The sequence below is a fragment of the Sus scrofa genome, chromosome 12 (genome assembly GCF_054392235.1).
Source record: "Sus scrofa isolate SSC_HxYL_T2T_F1_AM1 chromosome 12, Sscrofa_HxYL_maternal_Yorkshire_Landrace_v2.0, whole genome shotgun sequence".
Taxonomy (NCBI): Eukaryota; Metazoa; Chordata; class Mammalia; order Artiodactyla; family Suidae; genus Sus; species Sus scrofa.
The window spans coordinates 65,565,532-65,584,184 of NC_139394.1; the positions used below are offsets into that span (position 1 = coordinate 65,565,532).

The 18,653-nt window shown below is 65.1% G+C and overlaps 1 protein-coding gene across 24 annotated transcripts in view; it reads right to left on the reverse strand.

Annotated features, from left to right (window-relative positions):
• Nucleotides 1-18,653, reverse strand: part of EPN2 (epsin 2) — a 77,719-nt gene that overhangs the window by 15,843 nt on the left and 43,223 nt on the right. For 16 of the 24 annotated variants that reach the window (XM_084986379.1, XM_021067964.2, XM_021067963.2 and 13 more), the window contains one exon: nucleotides 10,841-11,607. In XM_084986379.1, coding sequence (XP_084842505.1) covers nucleotides 10,841-11,607 — 767 coding nt within the window. Of the gene's footprint in view, nucleotides 1-9,417; nucleotides 9,589-10,840; nucleotides 11,608-18,653 lie in introns of all 24 variants that reach the window. The other 8 variants (XM_084986371.1, XM_084986380.1, XM_084986378.1 and 5 more) reach the window with 1 other exon arrangement.

Genomic DNA, 18,653 nt, shown 5'->3' on the forward strand with positions numbered 1-18,653 from the left:
CGCCCCCTGCAGGCAGGAGGGAGGACAGGCGCTAATCACTCAGGGGGCCCCAGGGAGGAGCGAGAAGCTCTGCCAACCGTGCCTGGGGGAGAGGCCGACAGGGAGCCTCAGGAAGAGAACCAGAACACCTCCCAGTGCTTCCCGCACGCAGCCCACTCGCCTGCTCCAGGATGGGCCGGCCCTGTGCTGCAGGTGGACGGCGGTTCCCAGCTGTGCCCCTGAAAGAGTCAGGTGGCCAACATCGGGTAATTTCGAAAGAAGCAAGCAAAGCAGTCAAGGTAACAGAAACACAGAAACTGCTGCTTCTCATCGGCTCCATTGCGCAATTTTCCTAAAAAGCACTTCCGTCTGCAGTCACGCACGCTGATTAAAGGGAGCCCGGCTTCCCCACAGGGGCTCTGGACGGTGACCTGGGACCCGGTGACTCCCGGTGAAGCCCGGGGCTCGTGGGCTACAGGCGGGCTCCTCTGACAACTTGGCAAGAATGCCAGGTCACCAGGCCTCGGGGCCCAAGCCCTGCTGCCACTCTGCCAACCCCATGCCCACCGGGTGACAGGACACCGGGTTCCAGCCCTGGCCCCAGCCCTAGCCCTGCCACTGAGCAGCAGCGAGGCCAGCCTCTGTGCTTCTGCTTCCTCATCTGTGACATGCACTGGGGGAGGGGCCAGGAGTGCCCACGACACAGCTGCCCCCATGCCCAGGGCCACTCTCCGCTTCTCCCGCAGCCTAGACTGGTTAGGCAGGGCTGTGGTGGGCACTCCGCTCTCCATCTCACAGTGGCCCAGTCCTTTCTGGGGAGGCCGTGGTCTCTGCCCTCCTGTCCCTGCTGGCCCTGAGCGAGGGCTGGGACTGCTTCTCCCCTGCCCAGTGCCCAGTTCCCCAGCCCAGCTAGGTTCCCTCCTCGTGCTTCCTGCGTCTTGCTCAACCTGGTGACACCTTCCTGTGCCCCACAGGCCACCTCCTGAATTAAGGGCGACCCTTGGGCATGGAGGACACGCCCACGCAGACTCTCCAGGGTCCTCGCCCCCCAGCTCACAGGGTGGGCAGAGGCGACAAGTTATGAGAAAAGCTCAGTCCCCTGGGCTACGGAAAAGCCAGAGGGTGCAAGCTGCAAAGAGCACCAGATACGAGCCGCCAGGTGACCTTCGGCCAGAGGCGCTATGACGCGGCCACACCCTGCCTGTCACCCATCACCCCGGGTCCTGGCACACCTGACGTGGCTCCAGTCCAGAAGTACAGGGCGAAGCGGCGGCCAGACAGACCCAGACCAAGGCTGTCCAGCCGTGCAGCCTATCAGGGTCGTGGGGACAGCAGAGCCAGGGGACAGGACCCCCCCCCCCGAGTGACGTGGGACCCCAGGGGCTCAGTGTAGACATTTGCTATCGGGACAGCTGCCAGATGGGCACACGAGCTGGGGGCGAGCTGAGACCGCCCGCCGCTGTCCACTCTGTCGCGTGGGACGGTGGCCGGCTGACGGGGGAGTGGCCAGAGCTCCAACTCCAGCGTGAAAGGAAGTGAGGGCCTCCCTCCACCCTGCCCTCTCCTCTCCCCAGAGGAAACAGCTGTGCACGTTTTCCTGCGAGTCCACAGAAAAGGTAAACGCATGTGTGCACATGCGCGTGCTTTCCTCACGCGCCTGCGGGACCCTGGCCACTCCTGCTGTGCGTGGCTCCCTCCCGCCAGGGCCCCACCTGGGCCGGGGGAACAGCGGCAGCCCCGTGGAGGGGGGCGTCTGAACGCCCGGCCTCGACCCGTGACCCAGGCCTCAGCAGGGCATCCTGAGTGCGCCCCGGCCCAGCACCTGCCACCTGACGGCCTTATAACACCAGGTGGCATCTCTCCAAACCCTCAGGCCAGGTGGGGTCCTGCCCTCAGCCCGACTCAAGACCAGGGCCGAGGCCTAGAGGCGGCTCAGCAGGGTCCCCAGCTGACCTGAGTCCTCCCCACGGAAAGGGGGCCGGGGCTCAGAGCTGGTAGGAGAAGGGCTCAAAGCCAGTCTCCGAGGCCACCCCCTGTCCATGCAGGGCCCTGAGGTGCTCTGCGCCCTGGGGCCCTGACACCAGCACACACCACGCTGGCAGCTCTCCTGGAGCTTCTGTTCCAGTGAGGCAGACACCGGGCAGGGAAGGCCTGCCCTGTGTTCAGGTCCGACAGAGACACGAGCAGGGGCCTGCGGGCAGCAAGGCTGCCAGGCAGAGCGCGGGGGGGGAGGGGGCTTCGCCACGGGGTGGAGGGCCCCAAGGCGGACGCAGGCAGGGCGCTCAGAGGGCTATGACAGGAGGGCCCTGGCCGTCTGGACAACTGAGATTCTATTACACCTGGAAACCATCTGGCGCGGGGCCCCAAAAGAACACGTGTGGCCCTGCCCGGCCTGGTTTGTGCTGACCCTGGCCAGCTGGACCTCACCCTCCACCACGAGCAGCCCATGCTGCTGCTCTACGTGGGGGCTCAGCATACGGAGCATCTTCCTCCAACCAGGGGCGGGGCAGCCCTGAGCCCCAGGACCTTGGAACGGGAGCTTAGCTGGAAACAGCTAAGCTGCTGCAGATTAATGCTGACACGGCGTCACACTGGAGCAGGTGGCCCTGGATCCAAGGGGGCCAGTGTCCTTATGAGCAGAGAAGTCGCAGGTGCAGACACGGGGGTGGGGTGAAGCAGCTGTGGCCAAGGGAGACGGAGGGGGCCGCCAGCAGCCCTGTCGGGAAAACGCCCCCGAGGCGGGGGATGCTCAGGATGCCCCCCTGCGGGTTTCGGGGAGCACGGCCCTGCCAATACCCTGATGTGGGGCTTCCGGCCTCCAAAGGGCAACACAACCCACGCGTGGCGCTGGCACCCCTGCTCTGCGGCCCTCGGCTCCCGGGTCACAGCCTCCCCCGGCGCCCCTCCTCCCCACTCCCCACGGCTGCGCTCTGTCACCCTCCCTGGCACCTGCCTTGCTGCCCACGAGGGTCCCAGGTACCTCTGGCTCCTCCTGCCGTCAGACCGAGCTCCTCCTTCCCTCAAGAGGGACAGCGCCAGGGCCGCCCTCCCAGCAGGACATGGCCCAGCAGGGGCCCTCTGGCCTGGCTCACTGGGGACCCCCATGGCCCCTGGGCACCTGCAGCAGCGCCAGGAGTGCCGTGGCCCCGAGGACCCTCTGCGAGCCACGATTCTGTCTGCAGTGGAGCCGTCTCCCCGCCCGGACCGCTCCCCAGAGGTCGGAGGTCCCGCTCCCTCTCTGCCCCACACAGAGCGGGGGCTGAGACACCGGTCTGTCCGTTTTCCAGCTGAGTTTCCAGAGAAACGACAGCTGTGACTTCCAAGGGCACACCTCCCACACTGGCCACCACGGTGAGAGGCTGGTGCCACCGCCTCGGCCTACGGGTGTGGAGGCGGGGGCGGGGGCGGGGGCGGAGCCGACCGCAGAGGGGGGAGCGAGACCGAACTGTGTCCCGTGACGCAAAGCCCATCCTGTGTGTGTGCAAAGAAGCAGGTCTGTGGCGCTCCCGTCGTGGCGCAGTGGAAATGGATCCGCCTAGGAACCACGAGGCTGCGGGTTCGACCCTTGGCCTTGCTCAGTGGGTAAAGGACGTTAAGACCCGGCACTGCCATGAGCTGGGGCGCAGGCCAAAGGCACGGCTCGGATCCCGTGTGGCCGTGGCTGTGGCTGTGGTGGAGGCCGGCAGCTGTAGCTCCGATTACACCCCTAGCCTGGGACCCTCCGTGTGCCACAGGTGTGGCCCTAACAAGCAAAAAAATTAAGAAAAAAAAACAGAAAGCGGGCAGATGTGCGCTGTGCTCGTGGGGCTGCAGGTGCCATCCTCTCTCCAGGACAAGTCGGCCGGGGCGGGGGCGGGGGCCGGGAGGAGGGGCTGCTCCGAAACAGGAAGCAGTGTCTCCTCACGCCTTCCCAGGGGACCACGCGTCCCTGGAGCCGCGTCCACATCCTCTGCGAAAGTCACGCCCGGTGGGGGGGGGGGGGCGCTGGGCGAGGGCGCCACACGGCTCTCCAGGCAGGTGCCCCAGAGGGAGGCGGGGCTCTGAAGAAATTTCGCTCTTCAACCAACGTTCTTTCTTAACTCGATCATAGACGGAGGTTAACCGCCCGTGGCAGTTTCTTAGAGTAACGCAGGCAGGAAATCAGTTTTAAAAGGAGCGTTCTGAGGGTGATTTTCATCTACTAAACTGGTAATGATTTTTAAAAACACGTCAGCACCCGCTCCGGGCTCCAAGGCCATCAGCGGAGCACGCCACCCGCGGTGGGCGCGCAGGAGCCCGGTCCGTCCGTCGGGCGCACCGGTACGGGGTTTCGAGAGGCAGGGCTGTTTCCTGGCGCTTCCCGCTAACCTCGCGTTGGGAACGCTACCTAGGGACACCCTCCAGAAGCCTCACAAAAGCAGGCTTCCCCCCCAAGGACGCTGACACCCGGTTATTTATTTACACTGAGAGAACCTGAAACCAACCCGATGGGGCGGGAACAGGAGAGACCCGCTCAGGAGCCTCCCTCGGGCAGGGCCTGCGCCGAGCGTTAGCACAGGAAGGCGCCCGGGACGGGCAGTGTCCTTGCCCCCGTGGGAGGGGCGCTCAGGCCTGCAGCAGCGAGCCACCTCCCCCTCTAACCTCGGAAGCCAAGTGCACCTGGGGCAACAGGAAAAACGCACTCGGGAGGGACGTCGGTGAGAACAAGGAGCAGGTGCAGCGTCTGCTGGGAATCCGGAGCCCAGGCCTCGGGCCGCCGCACGCACCGCTGGGCGCAGGGTTAGAACCCGCTCCGCGCGGGTGCCGCCTCCCCTGACCAGAAGCCCGCGGCGGGCGAGGCCTCGGCTGCCGCTGGGGGCTGCTCCTGGCAACTGCCGGCTTACAAATGAGCAGGAGGATGTGCCAACCTCCTGAGGCCCGTGCTTTGAAGAGCTCGCGGGGCCACGAGCAAGCTTCGGGTGACGCTGTCCTGCTCCACACGACCCACAACGTCGCGACGGCCTGGCTCTCGCGGAGCGCTGCTCTCGTGGACCCTCTTCTGACCTGCAGTCCAGTCCCGTCTGGACGCGCCTTCAGGGCGCGGGCTTGCTCTGCCTGCACTTCCTCTTCCCAGCAAGCACCTGCTGGCTGGCCGCCCACAGGCAAAGCCCCGCAACCGGGGGCTCCCGACCCCCAGGCAGCCGCTGTGACCTCACGACACGGAAAGCAGGGGTGCAAAGACGCATCTGCAACGTAGCTGTAGCCCTGGAAGAAAAGCATCCAGACGGACGCACACCCTCTGACGTCCGACCCGTGGACAGACGTGTCGCCAAACCGCCACGTCTGAAGGCCCGCTGGCGCTGCACACCAGCCTCCTGATTCCACTGCCCACCTGGACACTCAGGACACCGGCTCCAGTAAGACAATGCCACTGAACCCCTGGGGCAGCGATGTGCCGAGACGGAGCCCCAGAGCCGGGGGCGGCCCGGAGACAGGGGCACAGCCCCGCCAGCTGGCTGTCCCTGCCTTTCCCGACCCCCGCAATCACCTGGCCGGGCGCCACCCTCTCACCCCATGCCCGCACCTCCAGCTCCACTCCCCGTGCCCCCTGGAGGCCTCCCCAGCCCCAGCTTTTCCAAGTCCAAGCCCAGGAGGGCTTCTGAGGGACATGCCATCTGGGTTTCGACTTTTTTTTTAAAACAACTAAATGTATTTTCCACATCCTCCAGTTGCAAAAACAGACCTAAGAGGACCGACATTCTCAGGTGCCTAATTCTTATGCCAACGTCCTCGGCCCTGTGCACACGGGCGTGTGGACACAATCCAGCTCCACCCCCACAGGCGGGCTGGCAAGGCTGGGGCCAGAGGCCCCCCCACCCACGGAGGGTCCAGAGAGCCTGCTGCCCGCAAGGCCTCCCACACACGTGCGAGGAGCACAGAGCGTCCAGGCGCTTCACAGGCCCTGGCACGGCGACCGCCCCGAGGTCCCCCTGTGGGGACGCAGCCAGGAGAGAGGCCCATGCGGGCGCCCTCAGGCCCCGTTCCTCCTCCTGCCCCGTGAGCACCTGGCCTCCCCAGACCTCCCCTGGACCCGGACTCTGGTCCAGCAACTAGAAACTCGGTGCTGGGGGCTGAGAAGTTCAAAGTCAAATCTGGACCCCTCTCCGGCGGTCACCTGTGACCCTGGCCTCATCTTATTTCGTGCCCTTCGTCCCCTCCTGCTACCTCGCCCCTGCGATCTTTTACTCCTCTAGCGTTGCAGGTGGTCAGTAAGCCAAGCCCAGTCCTTTCCAGAGGGGAGCAGGCAGAGGAAGGACCGGGCACCTTCGCGAGTGACCGCGAGTTGCTGTGGACGCCACACGAGGGCTCCCCACCCAGGGAGGCGCCGAGACCCCCAGGGCAGGCCTGAACCGCACACAGAGGGCCGCAGGTGCCACCAAGAGCAGCCGCAGGTGGCCGCACACAGCTGGGCCAACCGCACATCTGTCTCTGGGACGGCAGGTAGGTTCGGGCGCCCCCGTGGGAAGCCCAGGGCGACCAGGCTTCCATTCCCTGTCCTCTTCCTCTTCCTTCCTCTTCTGTGAGAAGGAGGATGCCAGCCGGCAGCTGCCCTCCTGCCCAGCGACAGAGGGCACGCTGGTGCTGCAGCAAGGCCAGCGTGGCTCTCGCCCGGAGACGACTCAGCTCCGCGAAGGGAGCCGACCCCAAGCCGGGGGTGCCTTCCTGCCCTCAGTAGCCCTCTCTCCACGGAGGGCAGTCCAGGGCACAGAATGAGCCTGGGGGAGGTCTGGCCCTGACCCTGAGCGTCCACGTCAGAGGACCGGCCGCTCTTCACATTCCAGAGCCCACGGTGGCGCCGGAGCCGCCTCTGATGCAGAGCTTTGCAGTTTCTACAGGCCCGCTGATGGGCGTGCACGAGGGAGCGGGCGGAGCTCCCTCCCCTTCGGCTGCCCCGTCCGGTGGTCTAAGCCCTACGCCCGAGAGGCCTCCTCGGGGGCCCCACGGCCTCACCTACACGCGGTGGTCCTGAGCACAGACTCCGTGCCAGGCCAGGCGAGGCACAGGCCCAAGGCCACGGCCTCGGGCGGGGAGGACAGCGGGTCACGAAGCCATGCACATGAGCTCCAGGAGAGGCCAAAGAGCTCAGGGACCGCCAGCGTGGGGTTCTCCCCAGGCCCCGGTCTTCTCACCCGCACCCGCCGCCCTCCAGGTCCTGTGGCCACGGGGAGGTCCAGGGCGCGAGCCGCCTCCACGCCCCCTGCTCCACTCACGGCCACCCCCACGTCAGGGGACAGCTGCTCACCCAGCCGGGCCTCAGGTCCTCTGGGCTCGCCCTGAAAACATCCCCAGGCCTCCTGGGCCCCATCAGGTCCAGGCGCTGTCGTCTCCCTCCTGGTCCCCCTGCCCCCGTCAGAGGGTCCCCCTCGGCCTTCTCCTCCTCGAGCCCCTGCCCTGCCTCCCAGCTTCACAGAGGGCCCCCCACCAGGCTGCCCTGTGCTGGGAGGCGAAAAGCTCAGCAAGGGAAGGGTGGCAACGCTCCCACGGCAGCCACGGCCAGGACGTCCAGCCACGACGGAGGTGGGTCCATCCCGGCTGCGCAGGAGCCGCAAGCGCCGCAGCCCCCGCGCCCCCCCAGGCCCAGCCGCTCCGTCCTCTGCCTGGGATGCCCTTCCGGACCTTCAGGGGGCCGTCCAGGTGTGTCCTGGGCCCTCCCGGCCCTCAGGCCACCCGCCCAGGCTGGGTTTGGCTGCCCCCTCCAGAGCATTCAGGACGCCGCACGAGATGTAAGCCCCTCCCCAGGACGGGGGAGGGGGGGCACCACGCAGCCGACTAAGCGGGCAGAGGGTGTGGTCTGCCATGTCCAGGGCTCTGGGCTGGACCGTGCAGGTGCCCTCTGAGAGCCAGGATCGGGGCATCACTTAGAAGAGGGAGGTGGGTAGGCAGGGGGAGGCCAACAGCGAGGACACCAACCCGAGAGCTGGCGCTGAACCGCGGCGGCGCATTGGAGGAGAAGGACGGGTCTGGGGTCTTCGAGGTCAGCTCCGCGGTTGCATTGGCGGGGGAGCCCCAGGAGGACCAAACAGACATGGCTCATGACAGGAAGCCCTCCTGCCACACGGTCTGAGGGACCCAGCCGCAGACACGGTGCCAGGCTGCCTGCCACTCCCACTCCGCCCCCTGCCCACCAGGCCTCCCCTGCGGGGCCTGGGCTCCTAGGTGCGCCCTCACCAAGGTCTCGCCTGAATCACAGCCCGCATTTCACCAGGCCGGCGTCAGTGCCACCTCTCAGTGTCAAAGTCCAAGCCGGCGTGTTCACAGCAGCCCCGCCCGGGCCCAGACCACACCGTCCCTGCAGCCTCGCCGTGGGGGTGTGAGGTAAGCAGGGGAAGGCACCCCCGGAACCTATTTGCCCAAACTCACCCAGGGCACCAGAAACTGTGGGAAGACAGGCTCACTCCCTCATTTCACTCCGAATTTCCACCAGAGCCAAAGGAGCCAAGACCTTCGCGTGAGCTGTGGTCAGAACAACGTGCCAGATGGGGGGGGAGCTGGGCTCACCACGCAAACAGCACAGGAGAGCTGGGGGCCGGGGACACGAACACACCTCACCAGCTGCTGAGGGGCGGGCAGGACCTGGGAGCGCGGGGGCCCCAGCCGGGCAGCCCCAAGGCCCTGCAGGGAAGAGGCGACAGCGCGAGGCTGGTCCTCCCCGCCGCGTCCAGGACAGACCGGGGGCGGGGGGAGGCGAAGGAAAGACCCCAGAGCCCAACGGCCACGACTCGAGGCCGCAGGCCAGGCCAGCCGCGGCGTCAGTGGCCGGAGTGAGTGGGAACTGTTTCCAGGGCGGCCGGGCCGCCTCCTGGTCGGGGAGCCGCATGGAGGCTCTCGGCTGGGGCCCTTCCAGTGGGGGCAGGAGAGAAGGGGAGGCCCCGGGACCAAGGCAGAGCAGACCGGGCGTTTCCCGAAGACGGCAGTGCAACCTGGTTTCAGCGCCCCGGCAACAGCTGGGTCTGCCCAGGATGCAGTGTTGACCGTTTCAGTTCCGCACTGAGTTAGAACCTTCAGACACCGCGACCCGCGATGGCCAGTACAGCCAACTCTCTCTTCACCGCGGTAACGGGCCTTCAGGAGCGGGGGCAGTGAACCCAGGAGCAAGGCACCCCCACTTCGTCCTCAGCAGGCACTACCGCTGCACAGGCCTGCCAGCTGGTGTCTACCAAACCCGGGGCTGTGGATGGCAGCACCCCCCCAACTTTCCAGGGTGGGGGGGCCACAGGGAGAGCCCGGACAGTCACCCCATGCCTCACCCAAACAGCGGGCGCCCTCTTAAGCCTTGGGCAGCACTTGCGGCCAGTAGCGTGGGCCGGCCTGGGCTCCGGGGAGCAAGGGAGCCGGGCCCCGAGGCCCAGAGGCAGGGGGAGAGAATTGGCTGTACCGACGGACGAGCACACCCCCAGCAAGCTGCCCAGCGGCTCCCACCTCGGGCTGCGCGGTCACACGCGAGGCAAGGCTGGGAGCAGTCGCCGTCGGGGCGCGGGGCCGGCCCCAGGTGCTGCAGGAGCGGGGGGCGCTGGCTCGGCGGCTGCGGCTCCTCGCTCTGCCCCAGCGGGGCGCCCAAGCGGTGCTGGGGACACAGCGAGGCCTCGGGCGCTGCGGGGCAGGGACACACACACACACACATACACACAGAGAGAGATAGGCCGTTAGAGGGACAGGGAGCAGCAGAGGCCGGGCGGCGCCAACAGCCGTCATCACACGCGGACCCTGAACCTGCAGCGCACGCTCAAGGCCAGAGGGACCAGGACTCCGGGCCGGCGGCAGCATCATCGGGCAGAGCGGCAGGCCTGCCACCTCCTCCCCACACCTGCATGGGCAAGACGCTGCTCCGGCTGCCCCACGCGCAAGGACAACGACCGCAAACGGCAGGTGGGGAGAGGAGCGGGTCCCGGGGCCTGTCCCCGGGAGCCCCCAGGGGATGCAGGTTGCACCTGTCATGAAGGTCACGACCTTTGCCCCAGCAGAGCCCTTCAAATTAAGCAGGGAATCAGGAGCTGACGTGGGACGAGAAACACTGGCCTCTTTCTTTGCCAGACAAACCCTGGAAGCTCCTGGACCAGGCGGCCCGATCACGCCCGGCCGACCCCTCCTGACACGGGAAGCGGCCTGCGACCTGAGCAAGGGTGACGGGGTCTGTCAGATGGCAAACCACCTCCTCTGAACACAACAAGTTTCACGCTGAGAGGGGCACCCATTCCAAAACCAAAGGGTGCAGACCGCGCTTCCGTCTTCGCAGCCAGAAGATGCAATTTCTGCAGCCCCCAGGGCTGCCTCTCCCGCCACCACACGGCCGAGGCGCCACGTCGGCGAAGGGCCCGGATGCTGTCGTGGCTTCTGGACCGGCGGCCATCAGGTCCCGCCCCCACTCCGCTCCCTGGCGTCTCCGGGTGCTGGGCAAAGACCCGAGGGACAGACATGCACGGTGCGGCACCAGAGCCACCCCACCCAGCACGGACCCAGCCATGCAGCCGCTTCCCCGTGGGCTCTCGTCCACGGGCTGGGGAGGGCCCTGCCCGCAGCGGTGGGTGACCCAGAGACAGTCCCTGCCCTGAGATGCTCCAGTGCAGCAGACACTGGGCTGGGCAGGAGACCCGCAGCCCGACGGGAGAGGCCCTGCGGCTGAGGCTAAAGAAAGCAGTTCACCCAGAACCACCAAGCCCCCGCTGCCGGGCAGCAGGCTGGTCCCTCCGCGCCCCGCCTCCGCCCAGGGCCAGCCCTGCCCACGCGGAGCCTCTGTCAGGGAAACTCAAGGCAGACCGAGAGCGCCCCGTCGGCTGCCAGCAGCCGGAACGGAGGCGGCGGCGGCGAGCCCTGGCTCAGTCCCGGGGCCCGGGCCACTACTCACAGCCGTGGTAGGAGGCCGGCGACCCCCCGGCCTTGCCGTACTCCTGCTCCGAGTAGCTGGTGGAGAGGTTGGGCTGGCTGGAGCCCCGGCCGAAGGCGACCTGGTGGCTGCCCATGCCGGTGGCCACCTGCGCCATGCGCTCCTTGGTCTTGAGCGCCTGCGCCCGCTCGGCCTTGAGCCGCTCCTCGTCCCTGAGCAGGGCCACCAGCTGCTTGGCCTTCTCGCGCACGCTGACGCCCTGGTCCTTGCCGTCGCGGTCCACGTACTGGAAGTCCTTCAGCGTCTGGATGGCGAAGACGTTCTCGCGGCACTGCTGGGCCACGCGCTCGGAGCCCGTCTTGATGAGGTAGTCGAGCAGCGTGAGCGCCTTGTACACGTGCCGCCAGTTCTTGCCGTGGTCGTTGAGCCGCCGCCACGCCATGCTCATGATCTCCGAGAAGGCCACCACGTTGTAGGTCAGGTCCGCGATCTCCGTCATCAGGGAGCTGGACGGGCCCCACGGGTCGTTGGAGGTGGCCTCCCGGACCTTGACCTCGGCCTCCGAGTAGTTGTTGACGATGTTCTTCATCTGCCGCCTGATGGACGAGGTCGCCATCTTGGGCTCCGTCGCCCCAGACGCCGAGCCCTTCAAAGACGGAAGCAGCGTCCCTGCGCCGGGCAGGCTGGGGCCCCGCCGAGCTTCGGCCTCTGCAGCAGGTCTGGGGCGGGGTCGCAGACGGTCATGTCCTCTGCCGGCGCCGCGGGTCCGAGAAGCCGGAAGCCATGACCTAGAGGGAGAGACGCAGGCGTCAGCGTGGCCCAGCCCCGCGGACGGCAGGCACGGCCAGCCAGGGCGACAGGGGGTCGCCCTGCAGGCCCACGCGGACGCAGAGATGCCCCTTCAAGACTCAGGCCAGACCGATACCACCACTGAAGCGTCCACTCAGGCGTGAGCCTCTGGAAGGAGAGCAGTGGCGCTGTAACCACTGCTCAGTTGTCAAAACTCTTCCACGGGTGTGTTGTCACTGGCTGGCGAAAGCCGCCTACAAGGACCGTGATGCGGGGCAAAGTCAGGCTGACGGATTTTATTTTATTATCTTTTATTGCTTTCAGGGCCACGCCCGTGCCACATGGAGGTTCCCAGGCTAGGAGGTTAATATCAGAGCTACAACTGCCGGCCTACGCCACTGCCACAGCCACGCCGGATCCGAGCCACGTCTGCGACCTACACCACAGCTCACGGCAACACCGGATTCCTAACCCACTGAGCGAGGCCAGGCATCGAACCTGCAACCTCATGGTTACTAGTCAGACTCATTTCCTCATGCTACAAGGAGAACTCCAGGCTGATGGATTTTAAATTAGCTTTGGGAGTGAGAAAGCATCTCATTTCAGGTCTATCTAACCCATGTGCCCGTCTACAGCGGCCTGGGCACCACCTGCCAACTGCGAGGGATTCTCCATGACCACCTCGTCTCCTGGCTTCTCCTAGAGGCTCCCGACTCCTCTGCAGGAGCACAGCTCAGGCCTCCCCACTGGCTTCAAAAGCCTCCAACATCTGGCCCGAGCCGTGTCATACAGCCTGATAAATAATCTGGTTCCAGGAGTTACCATCGTGGCTCAATGGAAACAAATCTGACTAGTAACCATGAGGACGCAGGTTCGATCCCTGGCCTCGCTCAGTGGGTTAAGGATCTGGTGTTGCCGTGAGCTGTGGTGTAGGTCGCAGACGTGGCTCGGATCTGGCATTGCTGTGGCTGTGGTGGAGGCCGGCAGCAACAGCTCCGATTCGACCCCTAGCTGGGGAACCTCCCTGTGCCGTGGGTGCAGAGCTAAAAAGACAATAAATAAATAACAGCCCAATTTCCTCACTTCAGAAAGAAGACTGAGGGCTACACATTAACAGGTGCACCCAACCCTTTGCCACAAACACGTGCACCCCCCCTCCCGAGAAGAAACATCTATGGAGCTGGAGTGAGGGCCACATCTCCCAGCAGGAGGTTCAGGCTGTGGGGACCCCATCTGGCTTGGTCACCAGTGAGCACCCGGCACTGCGCCTGACGTGGACAGAAACACTGAGATACATTTCTGAAACAGAACAAGAGGGTCCCTCCCTCCAGAAGGCACAGGCTGGCAGGGGGCAGAGGTGAGCACAGGGGATCTGAGGAAGCAAAGCCAGACCTCGGCCGGAGGGGGCGCAGCCAAGGCGGCAGGGAAAGGGCGGCACACATAACCCCCAGGGCGGCCTTCCGAGGGGGAGACCCGAGGGGCGGAGGGCAAGGGGCGGCCTCGGTGACCCCTCTCCTGGACGACAAGGCTGCTCCAGCCAGAGCAGCGCAGCTGGGGCCCAGGCACCCAGGGGGCCCTTCCGCCTCCCGGCCCCCGGCCCCCCGCGGCCTCCAGCCGGGAGGTCTCGCTCCGCGCTGGCAGAAAACCTTCCAAAAACCTTCCGGGGAGGCTGCCCCTCCCCGGGTGCAGACGGGAAGCTGAGGCCTGGTCAGGAGGGCAGCGGACCAGGGCGGCCTGCGGGGACCCGCTCCCTCCTCCCGGGGTGGCCCTCGGGCTGCGCCGCTGCTGCCCGAGAGGAACGGACGCCCGCCTTCCTCACCCCGGGCCTCAGCCATGAGGAAACGGAGGGACAGGAAACCAACGACCACTTCTCACACGGGGACCGCACAAATAGGAGGCCGCTCGGCACACCTGCCGGCCCACGCAGCCTCCCAGCCTCGGGGGCGTCGGGAGCCTCCCCTGCAGCCCAGAACCCCAGAGGCCGCCCTCCCTGCCCGGCCGGCCTCCCAGGACCCGGACAGATGCTCCGACGGACCCGCCCAGCCAGCGTGGTTAGGCTGCTGGCTCACGGTGACACCCACAGCCACACGGGACCCGGGACGGGCCTCAGGAGAAGGAGCACTCTGACCCCATAAGCACAGGCCCGCCGGGGCCCTGGAGACACTCGGTGTCCTTACGAGCCAGGGGACACTGGCTCCCCACCTGTCACCCACGGGGGACAAAGCAGGGGGGACTGTCCCGCCCCTCGAGAAGCAGGTGGCCTGGGGTCCGGCGCTGCAGACGTCCCCAGCCACCCTCCTCCAAGGGCAGAGGCAGCGCTGATGAGGCCCGAGAACAAACTACAGGCCTCACGAAGAGCACCAGCTTTCCGCGGGAGGACCGAGGCCTCGGGGGCTGCTGTCCGCCCTCTGGCCCTCTGGTCGGGGCCAGGGCACCCCCGAGCCTCCAGGGTTCATGCAGTATTTGTTCTGAAAAGGAGCAGACACTGTGAACGGCTGCCTGCGGGTCCCCAGCTGCGGAAGAGTGGCCCACAGGACGAGATGGGAGAAGGGGCCCCAAGGGCACCTCGGGAACCATCTTCAGGGCCCACGTGCCACACGCCTCGCCCGACGCGGGTCCGACGCTGCCCGGGCCCCAGAGGAGGACGTGGGCCCCGAGGCTCCATCACCCCGCCCCGAAGACCTCATCGCGTTCTCCCGTTTCAAAGCTTCGCCCTCAACCTCAGGACCGGGTGGACACGCCCAGATGTCTTCCTGCCAGCAACACCTGCCGGTCCCCGCCAGGCCCCGGAGCCCCCCAGGGCCCGAGCTCTGCTCCGTCCTAACTAGCTGGCAGGCTCCGCTGTCCAGACTCCCGGTCCTGTGTGCCCGCTGCCTTCCACTTTGGCCAGCAGAGCCTGCCCAAGCCAAGGACACGAAAACAGGACCACTTGAGCCCTTCCGGCTCGTCACTCAAGCCTGGGGACCTGGGGTCGCTCACAAACGTCCAGTCCTTTAAGAACCTCCAGGCCAGATGGCTCGGGGAAGGGGACTGTCAAAGCAAGGAAAAATAAACACTGTCAAGGGTTTAGGCCAAGATAGCCACCAGAAAAAAAAAAAAAAAAAATACGAGGCCTTATTTTCCTAAGTTACTTACTGACAACCAAAGGAACATCAGCAGCCAGAAATGCCCTCGGAAATCTAGTCCAATCACCGGGTATTAATGACTACCTCACAAGCTACGGTAAATGACGCACACACGTTTGTACAATTCTGTTACAACTTAAAATATTTCTGGGCAGAGACAACAAAATGATTTCAAGTTCAGACTTTCTATTCAAGACACACAAATCTTTCTGCACCCACCCAGAGAGCTGGGCCAGCAGCCAGAGGACAGGCAGTCTTTTCCCTGGATGGGGGGACCAGGGCTCACGACCACACCTCTCTACTCCCTGAAAAGCCTATTTTGAAACTGCAGTAATAATTACTTTTATTAAGAATAAGGAGTTCCCTGGTGGCTCAGAGTTAAGGATCTGGCATTGTCGCTGCTGTGGATTGGGTTACTGCTGTGCTGTGAGCTCAGTCCCTGGCTCAGGAACTTCCACAGACCCCAGGCAGGGCCAAAAAAAGAAAAGAAAAAGAAAAGAAAGAACCAGGTTGTGGGTTTTTTTGGCATTTTAGGGCCATGGAAGTCCCCAGGCTAGGGTTCACATCGAAGCTGTAGCTGTCAGCTTACACCACAGCCACAGCAATGCCAGATCTGAGCCACGTCTGCGACCCACACCACAGCTCATAGCAACGCCAGATCCTTAACCCACCGAGAGAGGCCAGGGATCAAACCCGCATCCTCATGGATCCTAGTTGGGCTCGTTAACCGTCGAGTCATGATGGGGACTCCAAGAATCAGAGTTTCTGATGTACATGAGACAACCACTGGTAACCACACAGAGCTGATAAAGGCCAACCAGCCCCAAAGACAGTGAGCATCGGCTGGCCTGGGGAAGCCTCCCTGTGGGTGGCACGCCCGTCTGTCAGGCTCCAGAAAGGCCGCGGGAGATCTGCAGATGCCATGGCAAAAGCCAGACTGTTCGGCTGCACAGACGGAGAGCCGATCCTTGCTGTTCCGGAGGCAGAAGGAGGGACCGGGCGTCTGGGGACAGCAGATGCAAACTGCCAGATCTGGAATGACAGCGAGACCCCACTGCAGAGCCCAGGGAGCTCTACCAGTCTCCGGGGATAAACCATAACAGAAAGGAGCATTTTAAAAGCATGGAGACAGTATGTACAACTAAACCACTTCAACAGAAGGTAGCACAGTCCCAGAAATCGACCGTAATTTAAATTCTTTTGCAAGAGCCCGTCTGCTCGGTATGGAAAGGAACACTCCTGCCTCCAGTCCGTGCCCGGTCCTGGGGGTGGTTCCTTAAGCCGAATTTCACTCCATCCTGGAGACAGCAGACTCTGTCTGCCGCTTCCACCTGCCCAACGTCCTGTCCCTTCTCCGAGACAGAGCCCGGGCTTCCCGTGGGGAAGAGGCGGGGAGCGGGCCCAGCCCCGGCCATCAGCGCACCCGGGCCCAGCCACCATGGGCAATCCAGCCTGGGCTGCCGGAGACCCCGCTGGGGAGGCCCCCAAACCACAGGGAAACTCAGCAGCCTCAGGCCCCCGCAGGGCCAGGTTTCCCAGAGGCTGAACCCAACACAGAAGCAAGGAGCCCAGGGACGGAGCCGGGGCCAGACTACCGCTGCCTGAACCCATGGCCGTCTGCACCTGAAGCCGTTTATCCACACAGCAACTGTGCACAGCCCCGAGCAACAGCCAAAGCACAGGCAGAGCCTCCAGGACAGGCACAGGGACTCCCGCCAGGCCCTCAGCCCTGGCTGAGCCACGGCGGGAGCAGGGTGGGGCCCCTCCCTCCTCAAAGTGCAGGGGACCCAGCCAGAGTCTGGGATCATCACTCTTTAGAGGGCAGCTTGTAATGGTGACCATAACGCAGCAGCTGTCCCACTTGCAGGGGACAGGCTGGGGCAGAAAAGTTCTGGCACATCTGAAAACACAACCAGAATTCGATAGACAGCGCCTACTAGAAACAGATAATACAACAGCAAACAGAACAACGCTAAAAAAACAACAAAAAATTCCAAGGCTCGGGTGATACCCCTGGAGGCAGGAAGAATTCGGTAACAACTTGGTCCAGGGCCTGCAGAGCGGGCGGGGAAATTCCTCCAGGCCCAGGGCTCCGGAGGGAGGAGCAAGCAGCCCTCGGGGCCCAGGTGGGTCACTGGTCAAAGCCCACGTGACAGTGGCGCGTCTGTGACGGGGGCGTGGCCGGCCTGGCGCCAAGCAGCAGCTGGCCCTGCCGGTCAGGGTCTCCGCCAAATCGCCACAGTGGTTTTGGTGGCTTTCCAGGGACGGAGGATCTCTAGCAGGGACCAGGACCAGCTACGAGGGAGGAGCAGCAGACCTAACAGTCACAGGTCACCCAGTCACAATGAGAGGCATCACCAAACAAACCGAAGCTCACCCCATCCGCGGCTGGGGGCCTCCTGGGACTGTCTTACGGCAGGTGACAGGAGCACAGTGGGGGGGTGCTGCCCCCTCCCCTGTGGTGTCTGCCACGCAGTGGGGCCTCTGACCACAGACGCCAGAATCTCCAGGGGACACGCTGGGACAGCCAGGGTAGCACTCGGGATGTGACACCCTTTCCAAGCTCCTGGGTGACACCCAGGCTCACTGTGTGACAGTCACCAACACCGAGGTGGGACCCACTTGGCTTTCACTCTCCTCCCCGCCGCCCAAAAGGTGCCCCACGACAGCAGCCCACGTGCCCCCCCCACCCCGTCACAGTGGGACAGCTCGCTCAGTGCAGCTTTCTTCGCCACAACGACCGCGGGGGCCCAGGGAGAAAGGGCCGCCATGAGCCACGTGCCAGCAGGGAGAGAGCCTGCACAGGCCACTCGCTGGACGGGGGGACGCAGCACCACAGCCTAACGGGTCCTCGCAGGGCAGAGGGGTCAGATTTTACCCACCAGCCCCAGACTGGGCTCAACCACACGTCCGGAATTCCTAAAGCAAACATGGAGAGGCCCCTGGGCGCCGACAGCGCAGGCACAGGGAAACTGGCCTCTCCCTTTGCGGGGACGAGCCCCGGGGTGCCGGTCACCTGGCCTTAGAGGGGACGGACGGCCCTGCCCCCTCCAGCCCCCACCAAAGAGCCCCGGGGGCTCCTCCCCGCCACGACGGCCATGGAGCCAGCGAGGTCAGACAGCCGATGGCCTAACGGGAACCCGGTCTTCCTAAAAGCAGACAGCGCGGCGGACCCCGCGTCTCCTCTCCAGCGGGGCCGATCACTTGGCCTCTGGGAAGGGCAGCCTGCGGCACGGGTCACAAAACGCCCAAGTGCGGTCTTTCCAGAGACCGAGCGAAGCCAGGGTGGGGTCGGGAGACAGGGTTCTGGCCGTTGGACACAGCCACTGAGAAAGGGGGTGTGACAAGCTCCCCCCGCTTAGAGGGTCGAGGATCACACCCCGAAAGCTGGACCAGGCGGATGCAGGGGCCTGCCACGAGGGACAGGGAGCTCCTTGAGGCCCCCCCCCACCTCCGCAAGGCTCCGCAAGGCAGTTCTGCAAATGACCCGTCCCGGACGAGGTCCTTTTTTGGCTTTTTAGGGCCGCACGTGCGGCATGTGGAAGTTCGGACAAATCGGAGCCGTAGCCTCCAGCCTACACCACAGCCACCGCGCCAGATCCGAGCCACGCCACAGCTCACGGCAACGCTGGATCCTTCACCCGTGGGGCGAGGCCAGGGATGCAACTGAGTCCTCGTGGATCCTGGCTGGGTTCACAACCCGCTGAGCCCCAAGAGCAACTCCCGTGGACAGCGCTCTCCATAAGCCCTGCAGGAAGCCAGCGTCGCGGTGGGTGCGGCAGGGCACACACAGCCAGGGGCCGGGAGGCAGGGACAGGGACCAGACACTCAGCACGAGCCCTTCTGCCCCCAGGCCCTCTTGCCATCTCCGTGGTGTCACCGGCAGCCCCAGCCCCAGGTCAGCCACCAAGGCTAGAATT